General features: G+C 44.3%; 1 protein-coding gene across 3 annotated transcripts in view; it reads left to right on the top strand.

Moving 5' to 3' along the window:
- The window catches only part of RAB3B (RAB3B, member RAS oncogene family), a 123,092-nt gene that overhangs the window by 91,582 nt on the left and 18,158 nt on the right, over nt 1–13,352 (top strand). For all 3 annotated transcript variants that reach the window (XM_037907634.2, XM_037907636.2, XM_043521090.1), the window contains one exon: nt 753–871. In XM_037907634.2, coding sequence (XP_037763562.1) covers nt 753–871 — 119 coding nt within the window. The remainder of the gene's footprint in view (nt 1–752; nt 872–13,352) is intronic.

Below are 13,352 nucleotides of genomic sequence, written 5' to 3' on the forward strand. Positions count from 1 at the left end.
CCCAAATTCTCCCCACCCCATCTTCTCACCCCACTGCCCCCTATTTCCCCCAAGGCCACCACCTCACCTTACATGTGCATCTTCTCCAGGGTCCAGGCACCTAATTAGTGGAGCCATGCCTGCGCAGCTCCACTAATTAAGTGGGTGGCCCTTCATTCTCTCGCGTGCGGCCGCCCAGGTGCGCACCTTAGAGGGAAACTATCTGCAGACCACCTGAGTGGAGCTCGTGGACCACAGTTTGAGAACCTCTGCACTAAAGGTTTCCTAGTGTGTTTTCACATAGTACAGTTTTAAACAGCACTTTCATAAGAGGCACTTGCAGCATCCACTTTGTGGCTAAACCAAAGATTTCACTCTCTCATCAGTGCTAAATTCGTATACGCTCTTTACACAGAATAGCCCTTGACTGCTGTCCCATTTCCATCTGCCTGGAAGTGTTGACGTTCAATGAACTCTGCCACATTCTGCTGCCGCACAGAGCGTGTGGCAGGGAACAGCAATTAAAGGGTTGACATTTTCCCTTATTTTTTTAACAGGACACCTGTCAAAACACAATTATCAGAACCTAGTTAATGCAGAAACATAATTAATACTAAAATATAAACAGAAATCTATTACTGCAGTGGGAGCTGTTGGGTACTCAGCATTTTCAACTAATTTAGTTGCCTAAATATGGGTGTAGCACCCTAACTTGTAGTTCTTATTTCTGAGACCCGGGCCACAAAGCCTAACTACTTTTATTTTGTATTTAGGATACTGCTGGACAAGAGAGATATAGGACTATCACTACAGCCTATTATCGAGGCGCGATGGGGTTCATCCTGATGTATGATATCACCAGTGAAGAGTCGTTCAATGCAGTGCAGGACTGGTATGGAACAAATTATTGTTATCCCTCTTTTTAATTTTTGTTAAGCCAGTTAGCTCTTCACCAATGCCTGTTGACTGTTTCATGTGGGTTGGGAGTAATTTCCTTACCCCCCCTGCAATTGCTTTGTATTACTAAGTTCTTCATCATTCATTTGAAATTCAGAAGAAATGTTTCACTGTGTAATTGCGCTTGAGGAAAAGTTGCACAACTCCACTAGCTAGTCCCTTTAGGGTTTGTTTTTTTTTTAATTTTTGTAAAAGATTTTATTTCCAGTAGTAGATTTTTAAAGCTCTTGTTCACAGCAAAGAAATATATACGTTAATACATGACACTTATGGGTTATTGAGGTTCTTCCCTATAGAGCCAATACAACCCAGTTAAATGCTGTTTTTATAGGCCAGTTTGACACAGCCAAATGTTATTATAACCTGGGTAAAATCTAAAGAACAGGGGTAAAATTTTCAAAAGCACCTAATCCCATTTTCAAATGTGTTTTAGGCATTTAAGAGCCTAATCACTTTTGAAAATGGAACTTGGGTTCCTCTGTGACATAGGTTTTGAAAACTTTAGCTGAGGTTTTCCAATTAACCTTTATGAACTCTATGGAAAAGGTTAATTGGTCTTACCAATTTTCAGATGTGGTGCCTGGTTCAGTTCCATTACACTCACTGCAACCTTAGTGAACCATTATCATTGCTGTACTGAGTGTGCATGTGGTTAAAGTTGCCTAAGACCCAAATACAGTATTAATGGGGAAAAAATAATACTGAACCTTTCAATATATGCTTCATGGCATTTTGAAGCACCTTAGCTTAGCTGGGAAGGGAAGAGCCCTGAAAGTGTAACAGAGTAGAGTATAACTTTCAATACTTTCACAAGGGGCTCTCACAAAAAATATCTTTAGCCTTTAATAGGCCTTATGTACAAGGAATGCATGTGTTGCAGTGAGCAGAGTTAGAGATTGGACAATCTCTTCTTTTGTGTTCCTTTGAAAATGTTTTTTCACAACCAGGGAAGGTGACAACAACTTGTGGCAAACAAACTTATATTCAGGAGGAGGCAACAGCACAGAGGAGACAAATGTATATTACCTGCTCCTGTTGGAGCTATTTATTGCTCCTAAAAATATGCTGATCATACTGAGATGGCCCAGTGTTAGGGTTGCCAGGTGTCTAATTTTCAATTGGAAAGTGCAGTCAAAAGGGAACCTATACAATATCTGGTCACCGTGGGGGATGGATGGGGTGCCGGGTCATCAACCCATGCCAGGTCCTGCCCTAGGGGAGAGGGGTGGGATCCCTTTGTGTGTGTGTGGGAGGGGTGTCCTGGGAAAGGCCTCAGTGTGTGGGAGGGAGTTGCAGAGCGAGCCCACCTCACACTCAACCCATAGCGGCAACTTCTGCGGCTCTTGTCCCATGGGGCTGTCTGGACTTGGCCCTCCAATCCAGGGGTTGCAACCTGGTCCCTAGTGCATGGGGGTGGGGGTCAGGCCAAACCTGAACAGTGCTGGGTGAGCACGTGCGTCGCGGTCAGGGCCCAACTCCCAGGGTGGGGAGCCAAACCCAGCCAGCTCTGTGAGACAGGAGCAGCTTCAGCTGGGACAGGGGGGTTTGTGGGTCAAAATGGGAGAGTCCCATGAGACCCGGAACTTTTGGGGGTGGTGGTCTGCCAAGGGTCTGTCTAGTCCAATAACTTGACTGAAAGCAGCAAGTGCTAGATGCTTCAGAGGAAGGTTAACAAACCTCTTGGTGGACAGCTGTGGGATATTCTGCTCAGTTTCTCCCTAACCCCTCTCAGATTGCTTGGTTTATGCCCTAAAACATACAAGGTTATATCCCTTCTAAAAAATCCCAACACTATTTATACACCACAACATAGGGTTTGGTGAGGCTCGAGTGAATGGAGACTTGTGAACATTGGCATCAGGAGCCCAAACAGCTCCTTCATTTACAGCTCCTCAGTGACCAGTTCAAGGCCCTTTATTTGCAAAGTGGCTGAGAGCAAGCTTTGAAAACCCAAGGCACTGACCGACTAATTGTCCAGTGCTGCCACATCCTCAGCAAAGAGCCCAGGTAAGATGGTGCTCAGCTGTATGGAGAATTCTTTTTAAATTCTGACTTAAAACTGTATTCAGTGTACGGTGGAGGGGAATGGGGGAGTAATAAATTAGTGTTATTGGGGAATGGGACGTTTAACTCTAAAACTAGTTTCTGGGTCACATCTTCAACAGGTATAAATTGGTGTAGCTTCATTGACTTCAGTAGAGCTACACCGATTTACATCTGGCTCTTTAATTATAAACTTTGGAAATAGTTCAGCTTTTGCAATGAAAAATATAAAGCCATTGGTCGATCACATTTTAAGCTCAAAAATAGTATCTGTCTTTGGGCTTGCAAGTTGAAACTGACATTGAGAAAATGCTGATTTTATTTCTGTCTTCTATATAAATGGCTGAAATATAATCTGGTACTAGCATGTATACCCAGCTTAATGTTAGAACAGCTTTCACTCAGAAAATATAGAGCTTGACTCTAGGGCTAGGTCTTTTCCCTCTTCAGAGAGAGCAAGCCCAAAGAATCTCTAAAACAGCTTATTGTAATCACTCCTTTTTCTTCTCTTACTGCTTATGGGTCATATAGTTGAAAGGGTTTGTCAGTTTGCAAAGAGGCAGCCCAAAGATTTAAGGAATCTAGAATGATTTGCAGGGCTTTTAGTGACCTTGCTGGAGTCTGATCGAGACATGTATGTGACTTTTACAGTTTCCCTAAATGATCACCATTAAAGCACATCAAAACTTGTTCTGAAATTATCTGGCAGTGGAAATATGATAGTTTTGGTATTAGCTGTCAGAATCAAGTTCAATTCAGGTTTCTGTTGAATAACAGTTCTCTTTAATAATGAGTGTATATGAGATCTCAAGGTCATTATAATTATGGAGAAAGCACATGTATTACTAGAAGCTATACATCACTTTCCCATCTGTATAACCGTATGCTGTCCAACCTTCAAACACTAAAGAATCATTTCCATCAAGGCACGTTAAACACAATTTTGATTAGAAACTACTGCTGATTTATGCCTAAATAATGAGGAACTCCTTACTTAATTACTTGTGTTAAACTCAGAAGCAGAGGTATGAATCATATCACTGGAAACGTGTGGAACCTTGAGCTAATAGAGAGTTCCTCCTGTTAATAGTTTCACTTTTGCATTCTCAAGTGACCACTCACAGCTCCAAAAGTCTAATGGGCATCTTGGGCAACTGATCCCAACTACCGATATTTAGAGAATTTCATTCTGGAGTTGTACGCCCACACTTCAGATCTCCTTAGGTCATCTATAGAATCATACCACTGCATATGTGATGGGGCCACTTGGGTTTTCCAGTTAAGGCATAAGAACATAAGAATGGCCATACTGGGTCAGACCAAAGTATTCTGTCTTCTGACAGTGGCCAATGCCAGGTGCCCCAGAGGGAATGAATAGAACAGGTAATCATTAAGTGATCCATCCCCGTCACCCATTCCCATCTTCTGGCAAACAGAGGCTAGGGACACCATCCCTGCCCATCCTGGCTAAAAGCCATTGATGGACCTATCCTCCATGAATTTATCTAGTTCTTTTTTGAACCCTTTTATAGTCTTGGCCTTCACAACATCCTTTGTCAAGGAGTTCCACAGGTTGACTGTGCGTTGTGTGAATATGACTTTTCTTGTGGAACAGCAAGAAGGGTGATATGGCACTCTGGTAAGAGAGAGAGACTGGCCATACCTTCCCTAGAGAGACATAACAAAGGGTAATGTGAGAATGAAGGACCTGGAACCATCCTGTTCTGGCAACAATTGCTTTCCTTGAGTTAGAAAACAGAACAAATGCACATAATAATGTGTCCTAGAAAGCCTCTACCTGCAGTTTATGATCTCATTTGATAGTTTCTCATATACGGTATGGGAGTGTGATGGGCTGGTCAGTACTGGTTGTACTGAGAGAACAGACTCTTCACCATCATTTCAGACCTGGTCTACACTGCAAAGTTAGGTTGATGCAAGGTAGCTTATGCCGACCTAGTTGAGCATGTGTCTTCACTTATGTAAATGCCCTGTTATGCCAACATAGTAACACCACCTCCCCAAGCCGTGTAGAGTCATGGTCTATGAAGTGCAAGTGTAGACACTGTGTTACTTACGTCAACCTGAACTGTCTTCCAGAAGCTGTCCCACAATGCCCCACACTGACCATTCTGGTCACCATTGTGAACTCCACTGCCCAAAGGTCATGAAGACTGAAAGACCTCCCTCCCCTTTAAACCCCTGTGAATTTTTGAAATTCTTTTTCCTGATCGCCCAGCTTGGCAAACATACCTGGCAGATCTCCATTGTTGAGTGCAACTGCCCAGCTGACCATGCTGGCTAAATGCTCCAGACGTGCTCCTGCCTGGAGTAGATAGGAGATACTGCATCTCCTGGGCCTGCTGGGAGAAGAGGTTGTACAGGCACAGATCCGAACAGAGCTGTACAAATGTTGACATCTATGAGCAGATTGCTCAGGGGATGCAGGAGAAAGGGGTATGATAAGGACTATCAGCAGTGTCACATGAAAGCCAAGGAGCTGTAGCAGGCATACCAGAAGGCCAAGGAGGCCAACAATATATCTGGTGCGAAGCCACTGACCTGTTGCTTTTACAAAGACCTGCATCGCATCCTCAAGAGACCCCACCACCACACACATCCACACCACGGATACCTCTGAGGAGCCCGAGTCACTGGCCTCTGCCATGAACCGTGAGGAGGAGGTGGTGGTGGACAAGAAAAGAGGGATATGGGGGCTAGGCTTTTTTTTGCTGGAACTGAGTCAGCACCAGGGGTTGGGCTGCACCCTGTAAAAAGTTGTTAACAACCCTTACTCAAGCATTTGCTTTCCAGTGCCCTGGAGGAATTCTGGCTGAGTCAGCCAGGCTGCCCCTAGAATGTTCCTCTTTGGCATCTCCCAATGTGGGCTGGAAGCTAAAAGCTACAGTATAGTAGTTTGTCTTTAATACTTGGCTTTCCCCCAACTTGTTTGGTTTTAGCCAAACAAGTTCTTTTTATTCTTTTTATTCTTGATATGGCTGAAACCCCCCCCCCCCCCCCCCCGCCGCATCAGGCAGTCACACATCGTTTTTGCCTCCATGTGCACCTCAAGAACCACCTCCCAAACCATGACATCACTCAGTAGTCACATAAACCTCACCCACTCTCCTGAGCCACTCTCCAGCAACTAAAAATCATTTCTGTAATGCTAGCCCCTTGGCACACAAATCTAAAGGTTCTGCCAAAACCTAATTCTTCTGCATAACCATCACGCTCTTTCCACCAAGCCAGTGGCCTTCTCTCCATTAATCACAATTTGTGTGTAGCGACCTTTTCATATATTAGTGCAGATGTGAATTGCGGTATCTTTCATTAAACTAGAAATACCTTCTTGTGATACATCTCTGTGCTACCAGTCTTAAAGTAAGGGTGACGTGCTTAATGCTACCCCATAGTGCATATGGACAGGTTTATTAATGGAGAAGATTTCACTCTTAATAGGATCAGAGGTCATGAGCAGAACATGCGATATGATTTGGACTGTATCTGAATTAACTATATGGCTAAAGCATGAAGCAGTTATAAGGCTAGCAGAACAATTACCAGGCTTCTTAATCTGTGCCTTCCTCATAGTAGGCATCTTTAGTCACTGGTTTCCCAAATAATTTTCAGGGTTACTGTACTATTGTAGCCATGGGCCATGGGTACAGTAGGCTGGGGAGGCTAAGCCTTCCCTGGCGCAGCCGCTGCTGCCAGATGCCTGGGCCATGGTGGCCCCTTTGTGCTCCACCTCTTCCCCTCCCTTTCACAAGGCACCCGCCGCTGTCTGATGTGTCCCTCTTCTCCTTCACTCCACCCCTTACATCCCGAGGGCCCCGCGACACACCGCATCCCTACTCTCCTCCCCCCTCATCCCCCATGAGGCCCCCCTGCATCCTCCGCTCCCCTCCCCTGCGAGAACCCCCCCGGCCCGCCGCTCGCCACGTCCCTCCTCATCTTCCCACTGGATGGAGGAGAGTAGGGATGCAGAGGGATGTGGAGAACGTGAGTGGCGGAGGTCTCGGGGGAGAGGTGGGGTGGAGGAAAGGAGGGACGCAGAGAGCGCGAGTGGTGAGGGCCTCATGGGGGGGTGGGGGAGAGGAGGGACGTGGGGAGTGGTGGGCAGGGGTCCTCATTGGGGAGAGGGATGAGAGGAGGGATGCACCAAGCAGTAGCGGGGGGGCCGAGTGGGGAGGGGACTGAGTGGGGGAGGGTGGGGCCTGGGGTAGAGTGTGGGCGGGGCTGCAGGAAGAAGAGGTGGGACAGGGAGCTAGCCTACCCAAGGAGAAGCTTCACCACCACCCCTGCCCATAGTTGTAGCTAAGAACTGTGAAGCTTTCTTCTGACTCAGTTACAAATGTCCTCATTAGAGGCACACAAATTATTAAAATGCCAAGTATATCAAAGGACAGCTTCTTTCACTATTCTCCAAGTTAAATGTCATGTATTTTGAGTACTCTTGAAAGCAATTTACTTCAGAACTGCAAGTTGCACACTCTGAATAGATCCTGTGCAATCTGTAATCAGAGGAAAGAATGCTTTTGGAGAAAGCATAGTTAGAATTGCTAGTCTTAGGATATGTCTACACTACGAAATTAGGTCGAATTTATAGAAGTCGTTTTTTTAGAAATCGTTTTTATATAGTTGACTGTGTGTGTCCCCACACAAAATGCTCTAAGTGCATTAAGTGCATTAACTCAGCGGAGTGCTTCCACAATACCGAGGCTAGAGTCGACTTCCGGAGCGTTGCACTGTGGGTAGCTATCCCACAGTTCCCGCAGTCTCTGCCGCCCATTGGAATTCTGGGTTGAGATCCCAGTGCCTGATGGGGCTAAAACAGCGGTCACACCTGGGCTGAGGTCTGCCCATCAGTGACAGTAAGTAGGTCACCAGGCAGGAGTTGGAGGAATTGCAAGAGTCAGGGTCAGAGTCAGGCTAGGACTGGAGCCTGGAGAGCAGAGGTAGTGCCAGGCTAGAATCAGGAGGCAGGAATCAGGGTCGCAGTCAGGCTGGAGTTGGAGATCAGAGATCAAGTAAAGTCTGGCACTGCAGCCGGCCAAAGTCTGTGTGATTGAACAGACAACTTCCTCGGGCACCCCCTGAGGTTAAATATGGCACTTGGCCAATCAGAGAGCTGCAGGGTACTGCCACTCAGGACCTTTTGGGCAGTACTTCCTGCAGCTCATACTCTCCGTAGTGCTCCCTGGCTGTGCCTTTGCATGGCCTTCTGGTTGCACTGTGTGAATATCAGCTGTCCCAGACTTTGCAGACCTGGCTTCTAGTTCCCAGCTCCTTATACTTTATAAGTGTGTACTCTATGCCATTATCCAAATCATTTATGAAGATATTGAATAGAACAGGACCCAGGACAGATCCCTGAAGAATCCGCTTGATATGCCCTTCCAGCTTGATTGTGAACTATTGATAACTACTCTCTGAGCATGCTTTTTCAACCAGTTTTGGGCTCACCTTATAGTAGGTTCAGCTAGGCTATATTTCCCTAGTTGGTTTATAAGTAGGTCATGTGACACAGTATAAAAAGCTTTAGGCCTGGTCTACACTAGGAAATTAGGTCAGTATAACAACATCACTCAGGGGTGTGAAAAATCTGCACCTCTGAGCGACACAGTTAAACTGACCTAACCCCCAGTGTAGACAAGTTACCAGCCTTTGGGGAGGTGGATTACCTACACCAACAGGAGAACTCCTCCTGTCAGCATAGGTATTGTCTTCATGAAGTGGTACAGCTGCACATCCGAAGCGTTTTAAGTGTAGATGAACCTGTACAGAAGTAGAGATATATCACGTTTACTGCTTTTCCCCATCCACAAGGCTTGCTACCTTGTCAAAGAAGGATGTTCGGTTGGTTTGACATGATTCTGTTCTTGAAAAATCCATGTTGACTGTTACTTACCGCCTTATTATCTCTCAGGTGCTTACAAATTGATTGCTTGATTATTTGCTCCATTATCTTTCCAGTACTGAAGTTAAGCTGACTGGTCTATAATTCTCTGGGTTGTCCTCATTTCCCTTTTTATACGTAGGTCTATATTTGCTCTTCTTCAGGATTCTGGGATCTCTTCCATCCTCCATGGCTCTCCAAGATAATTTCTAATGGCTCAGATATCTCTTCAGTCAATTCCTTAAGAGAGAGAGCTGTTTTTAGTTAAAGGGATTAGTTAAAAATTGTACAGTAGGTTTTTAAAAAAACTTGGGTGCTAAAGTTTGGCACCTAAACCCATATTTAGGCACCTAAGTCAAAGTGGCCTCATTTCTGGAGGCGCTGAGCACCAGTGGCTCCTATAGGGCCTCACTTCCCACTAGCTTGCATCTTGTGTAGCTATTTAAACCTGTGCAAAGTGAGTGTGCAGCAAAACCAGATCTGAATTCCCCATTCCCTCAGAGCCATGAAACCACCTTATACACATTTTGCATAGATGGGCATGAATGTGCAAGGTGCCACGTCAGGGCCATTGACTTACACGTGAGCTACCGGAGCTCTACATCTCTGAAAATCAGTCCACTTTTATTTAAATGTCTAGCTTTAGGTACCCAAGTCTGAAATTTTCGCCATATATTTAAAAAATTATATATCGTACTTTACATTACTAAAGATTCAATAATTTTAAAAATCTCATTTATTTTTAATCATATAAGCTTTTTGTTTACTTTTTTATATTTCTGCCAGCTACGACAAAGCAGAATAGTCATTTTCATTCTTATTTACTATCATCCTTTCCAGGGTGCAATCCTGCTCTTACTGAAGTCAATGATAAAGTACCCTGTCAATTTCACTGCCAGGTCCTTATGCCCCAGAATACTTCTGCAGTGCTTTGCTTACAAATGTTGTAGGGAGAGTGTTTGTTTGTTTACAAAAAATCCAGGGGAATTTTTTTTCAATCCATGAAAATATTTTATGGAACCTAATGTCAATAGAAATATTATGTTTGCCTAATCTAAATTTGGTTCAGATTTATCCTGAGTGCTTCTTTACCTTTCAAAATGTTTTTTGTTCTATTTTTTTTCTTTGCCGTCTTTCCTGAAACCTAATGTAATAAAGATAATGGGAGTCACTTTGCTGATTAATCTGACGCATGATTAAGCTTAGAAGATTAATGTCTTGTTGCTGTAACTCTTCTGGATGGAAATAGCTGTCAGATGGAAATATCAGTCATTTTTATAGGCAGGTACAATTTGAGCTAAGTGGCCTATTAACCCATAAGTGAAAACAAATAAAATGACTGCAAAGCCTCAAGCTTATATTACTGCACAGAATTTCAGTTTCTTGGGCTACATTTTGCCCTGAGGGTTGCAGAGATGTAATTTAGAGGAAACTTGAACCCTGAATATCTTTAGCAGAAATAGTCTAACCCATTTACTGCAAAGCAGGTGGGGCTGAGGGTGACACGAGAGGGAAGAGGTCAGCTTTTATATTCCGGGACTTACATCTGGGTCTGTGTAATGGTTCTTGGGGTACCCAAGACTGTGAGTCACCTCCTTACCCCGTCTGCAGCATGAGGCTATCTTGCCTGTGGTAGCCCTCTAATATCACCAGCCTGCCAGCCACTAAGCACTCTCTTCTGGGCTATGCCAGCCCTTTCTTTACGTCACAGGTTAACAAGAGGTATGCCCGAGTCCCTTGACGCATTCCCCTGTGATATCCAGCCCCTGACACTGGCTACACACAAAAATCCCAGGTCCTCTGCTCCCAAAGGAGCAGTGTACCCCAGTTTTCCAGTTTTACCCAAATCACCACACCTGTATAAAGCACAGCACTTGTGAGCACTTATAATAAAAGAAGAGAGGGTTTATTTAAGAAAAAAATAGAGGCTCCACTAGAAACAAGAGGGAATGATGGAAATAAATGGTTACAATATAAAACAAAAGCATAAAAACATGAACTTGGCCGTACACTTATTATCTTTCCTTTCCAATAAAGTACCTTCTTCCCCCCTCCCCCCTGGCCCCCAAAGTGCAGTCTATTGCAGAGCTGACTGGCTTCACAGGAACCAAGATCCAATCTTTCATGAAACACCCTTGTTCAAGCTGTCTCCTCAGTAAATGGGTGCACAGTGACTATCTCCACCCTGTGATATATTGAACCAGTCTTTTGTGTTTATTCACAAACATGTTGTTCCTCAGTCTGTTATAACATTCCCTTTTTATCTCCAGTTGGTTTTGATCGTTTCCGGTTATCTTTGATGGTTTTCCATTGACTGTTTGGAGAGGGGGCAAGGGTAGACAATTGAGCTTTGCATTACATCACTGGCTAACCATGGATGGGGTGAATTCCCTCCTGCTTGAGTGGGTCATCACTGAGACAGATGATTTCCTGGTGATTAACTTTTACTCCAATACCATATAAGGTATATTTTTCAATATAGTTATTTTATTCCTTAAATACTACTCATCAACACATCTTACAGTGATTATGAATATTGATAAATTACAAGCTTTCAATAGAGACCTCACATGCTACCCTTCAAGGGTCAATACCATGAAAGTGGTGCATTAGATGCAGTGAGTTTGTCAGGTCTGAGACAAGAGTTGCTTGTAAAGAACAATGAATGCTTTGCCCATTGGCACCAATGGGCCTCTGTGTCACACTATGGTAGGGAGATATCATTAGAATCTTTGGTGGATTAAATCCTTCTGGCAAGGGACAAAGGTCAGGTTTCTATGCTGATTTTATTAGATTTCTCAATAGTTTTTTTCCTGCAGTGGAATGTGAGGTGCTGTTTATGTGTCCAAGTGATCTAGCGGGGTAGATGGTCTTCAGTAGCTCCATTCCTTCCTTTTTGAGAGAGTTCAGAGTCCAGTGACAAAGCTTCTGAAGACAGGCAAATCACTCGTATTTAGACAGGGAGCTGGAATTAGAAACCTTACCCTTCAGCTGCAAAAACACAGGCCTCTAACACCTGAGCTAAAGGAAAGTTCCTCTAATTTTTATTCTCTGTATAGGCTAGATACTAGAGAGGGACCTTGCACTCGCTGATAAACACAAAGTCAGTATCTTACAGTCCTGCATCGCTTCCTTTTCTATTCAGCCTTTGTGAGTGAGGTCCCAGGGGAGGCTGGGAGGTGTCATAGGTGGCAGTGCCCATCAACTAGGGTGACCAGATGTCCCAATTTTATAGGGACAGTCCCGATTTTTGGGTCTTTTTCTTATATAGGCTCCCATTATCCCCCACCCCCGTCCTGATTTGTCACACTTGCTGTCTGGTCACCCTACCATCAACATCCTCGTCACATTCTGACCTGCCTCTTCTTTCCAGTAGATCTGGATAGTGTAGGTTTCCTGCTTTCCCAGCAGCTGCCTGAGATGAGGACCTGGATAAGAATGATAGGGCAGAAACTCATGCAGGAGATGATGGAAATGATACTGGTTCAGACTGATGAGTCAAGAATCTATGACAGGTTTCAGAGTAGCAGCCGTGTTAGTCTGTATTTGCAAAAAGAAAAGGAGGACTTGTGGCACCTTAGAGACTAACCAATTTATTTGAGCATAAGCTTTCGTGAGCTACAGCTCACTTCATCGGATGCATTCAGTGGAAAATACAGTGAGGAGATTTATAGACACACAGAACATGAAAAAATGGGTGTTTATCATGCACACTGTAAGGAGAGTGATCACTTAAGATGATCTATTACCAGATTTCTGACCTAAAAGTGGCTATTCTTCAACAAAAAAAACTTCAGAAACAGACTCGAACGAGAGACTGCTGAATTGGAATTAATTTGCAAATTGGATACAATTAACTTAGGCTTGAATAGAAACTGGGAGTGGTTGAATCATTACACAAAGTAAAACTATTTCCCCTTGTTTATTACCCCCCCCACCACTGTTCCTCAGATGTTCTTGTTAACTGCTGGAAATGGCCCACCTTGATTATCACTACAAAAGGTTTTCTCCCCCCTCTCCCCCACTCTCCTGCTGGTATTAGCTCATCTTAAGTGATCACTCTCCTTACAGTGTGCATGATAAACACCCACTTTTTCATGTTCTGTGTGTATATAAATCTCCTCACTGTATTTTCCACTGAATGCATCCGATGAAGTGAGCTGTAGCTCACGAAAGCTTATGCTAAATAAATTGTTTAGTCTCTAAGGTGCCACAAGTCCTCCTTTTCTTTTCAAGAATCTATGGAGTTCTTCTTCCAGGAGTGTCCCTGTGGGTGCTCCACTTGAAGTGAATCTGCGCCCCTGCACTTGTAATCAGAGACTTGTAGTATAGGTGCCTGGTTGGGCGCACATGCGCTGTCTTGCACCGCCTCAAGGGGTTACATAGCGCCATGCAACCAACTCCCCCCCCCACTTCCTTCTCTACCACCCTTGACTTGAGATGGAGCACATAGCAGTGCCTCTGTAGTTTA

Source organism: Chelonia mydas, chromosome 8 (genome assembly GCF_015237465.2).
Source record: "Chelonia mydas isolate rCheMyd1 chromosome 8, rCheMyd1.pri.v2, whole genome shotgun sequence".
In the NCBI taxonomy this organism is placed as follows: domain Eukaryota; kingdom Metazoa; phylum Chordata; order Testudines; family Cheloniidae; genus Chelonia; species Chelonia mydas.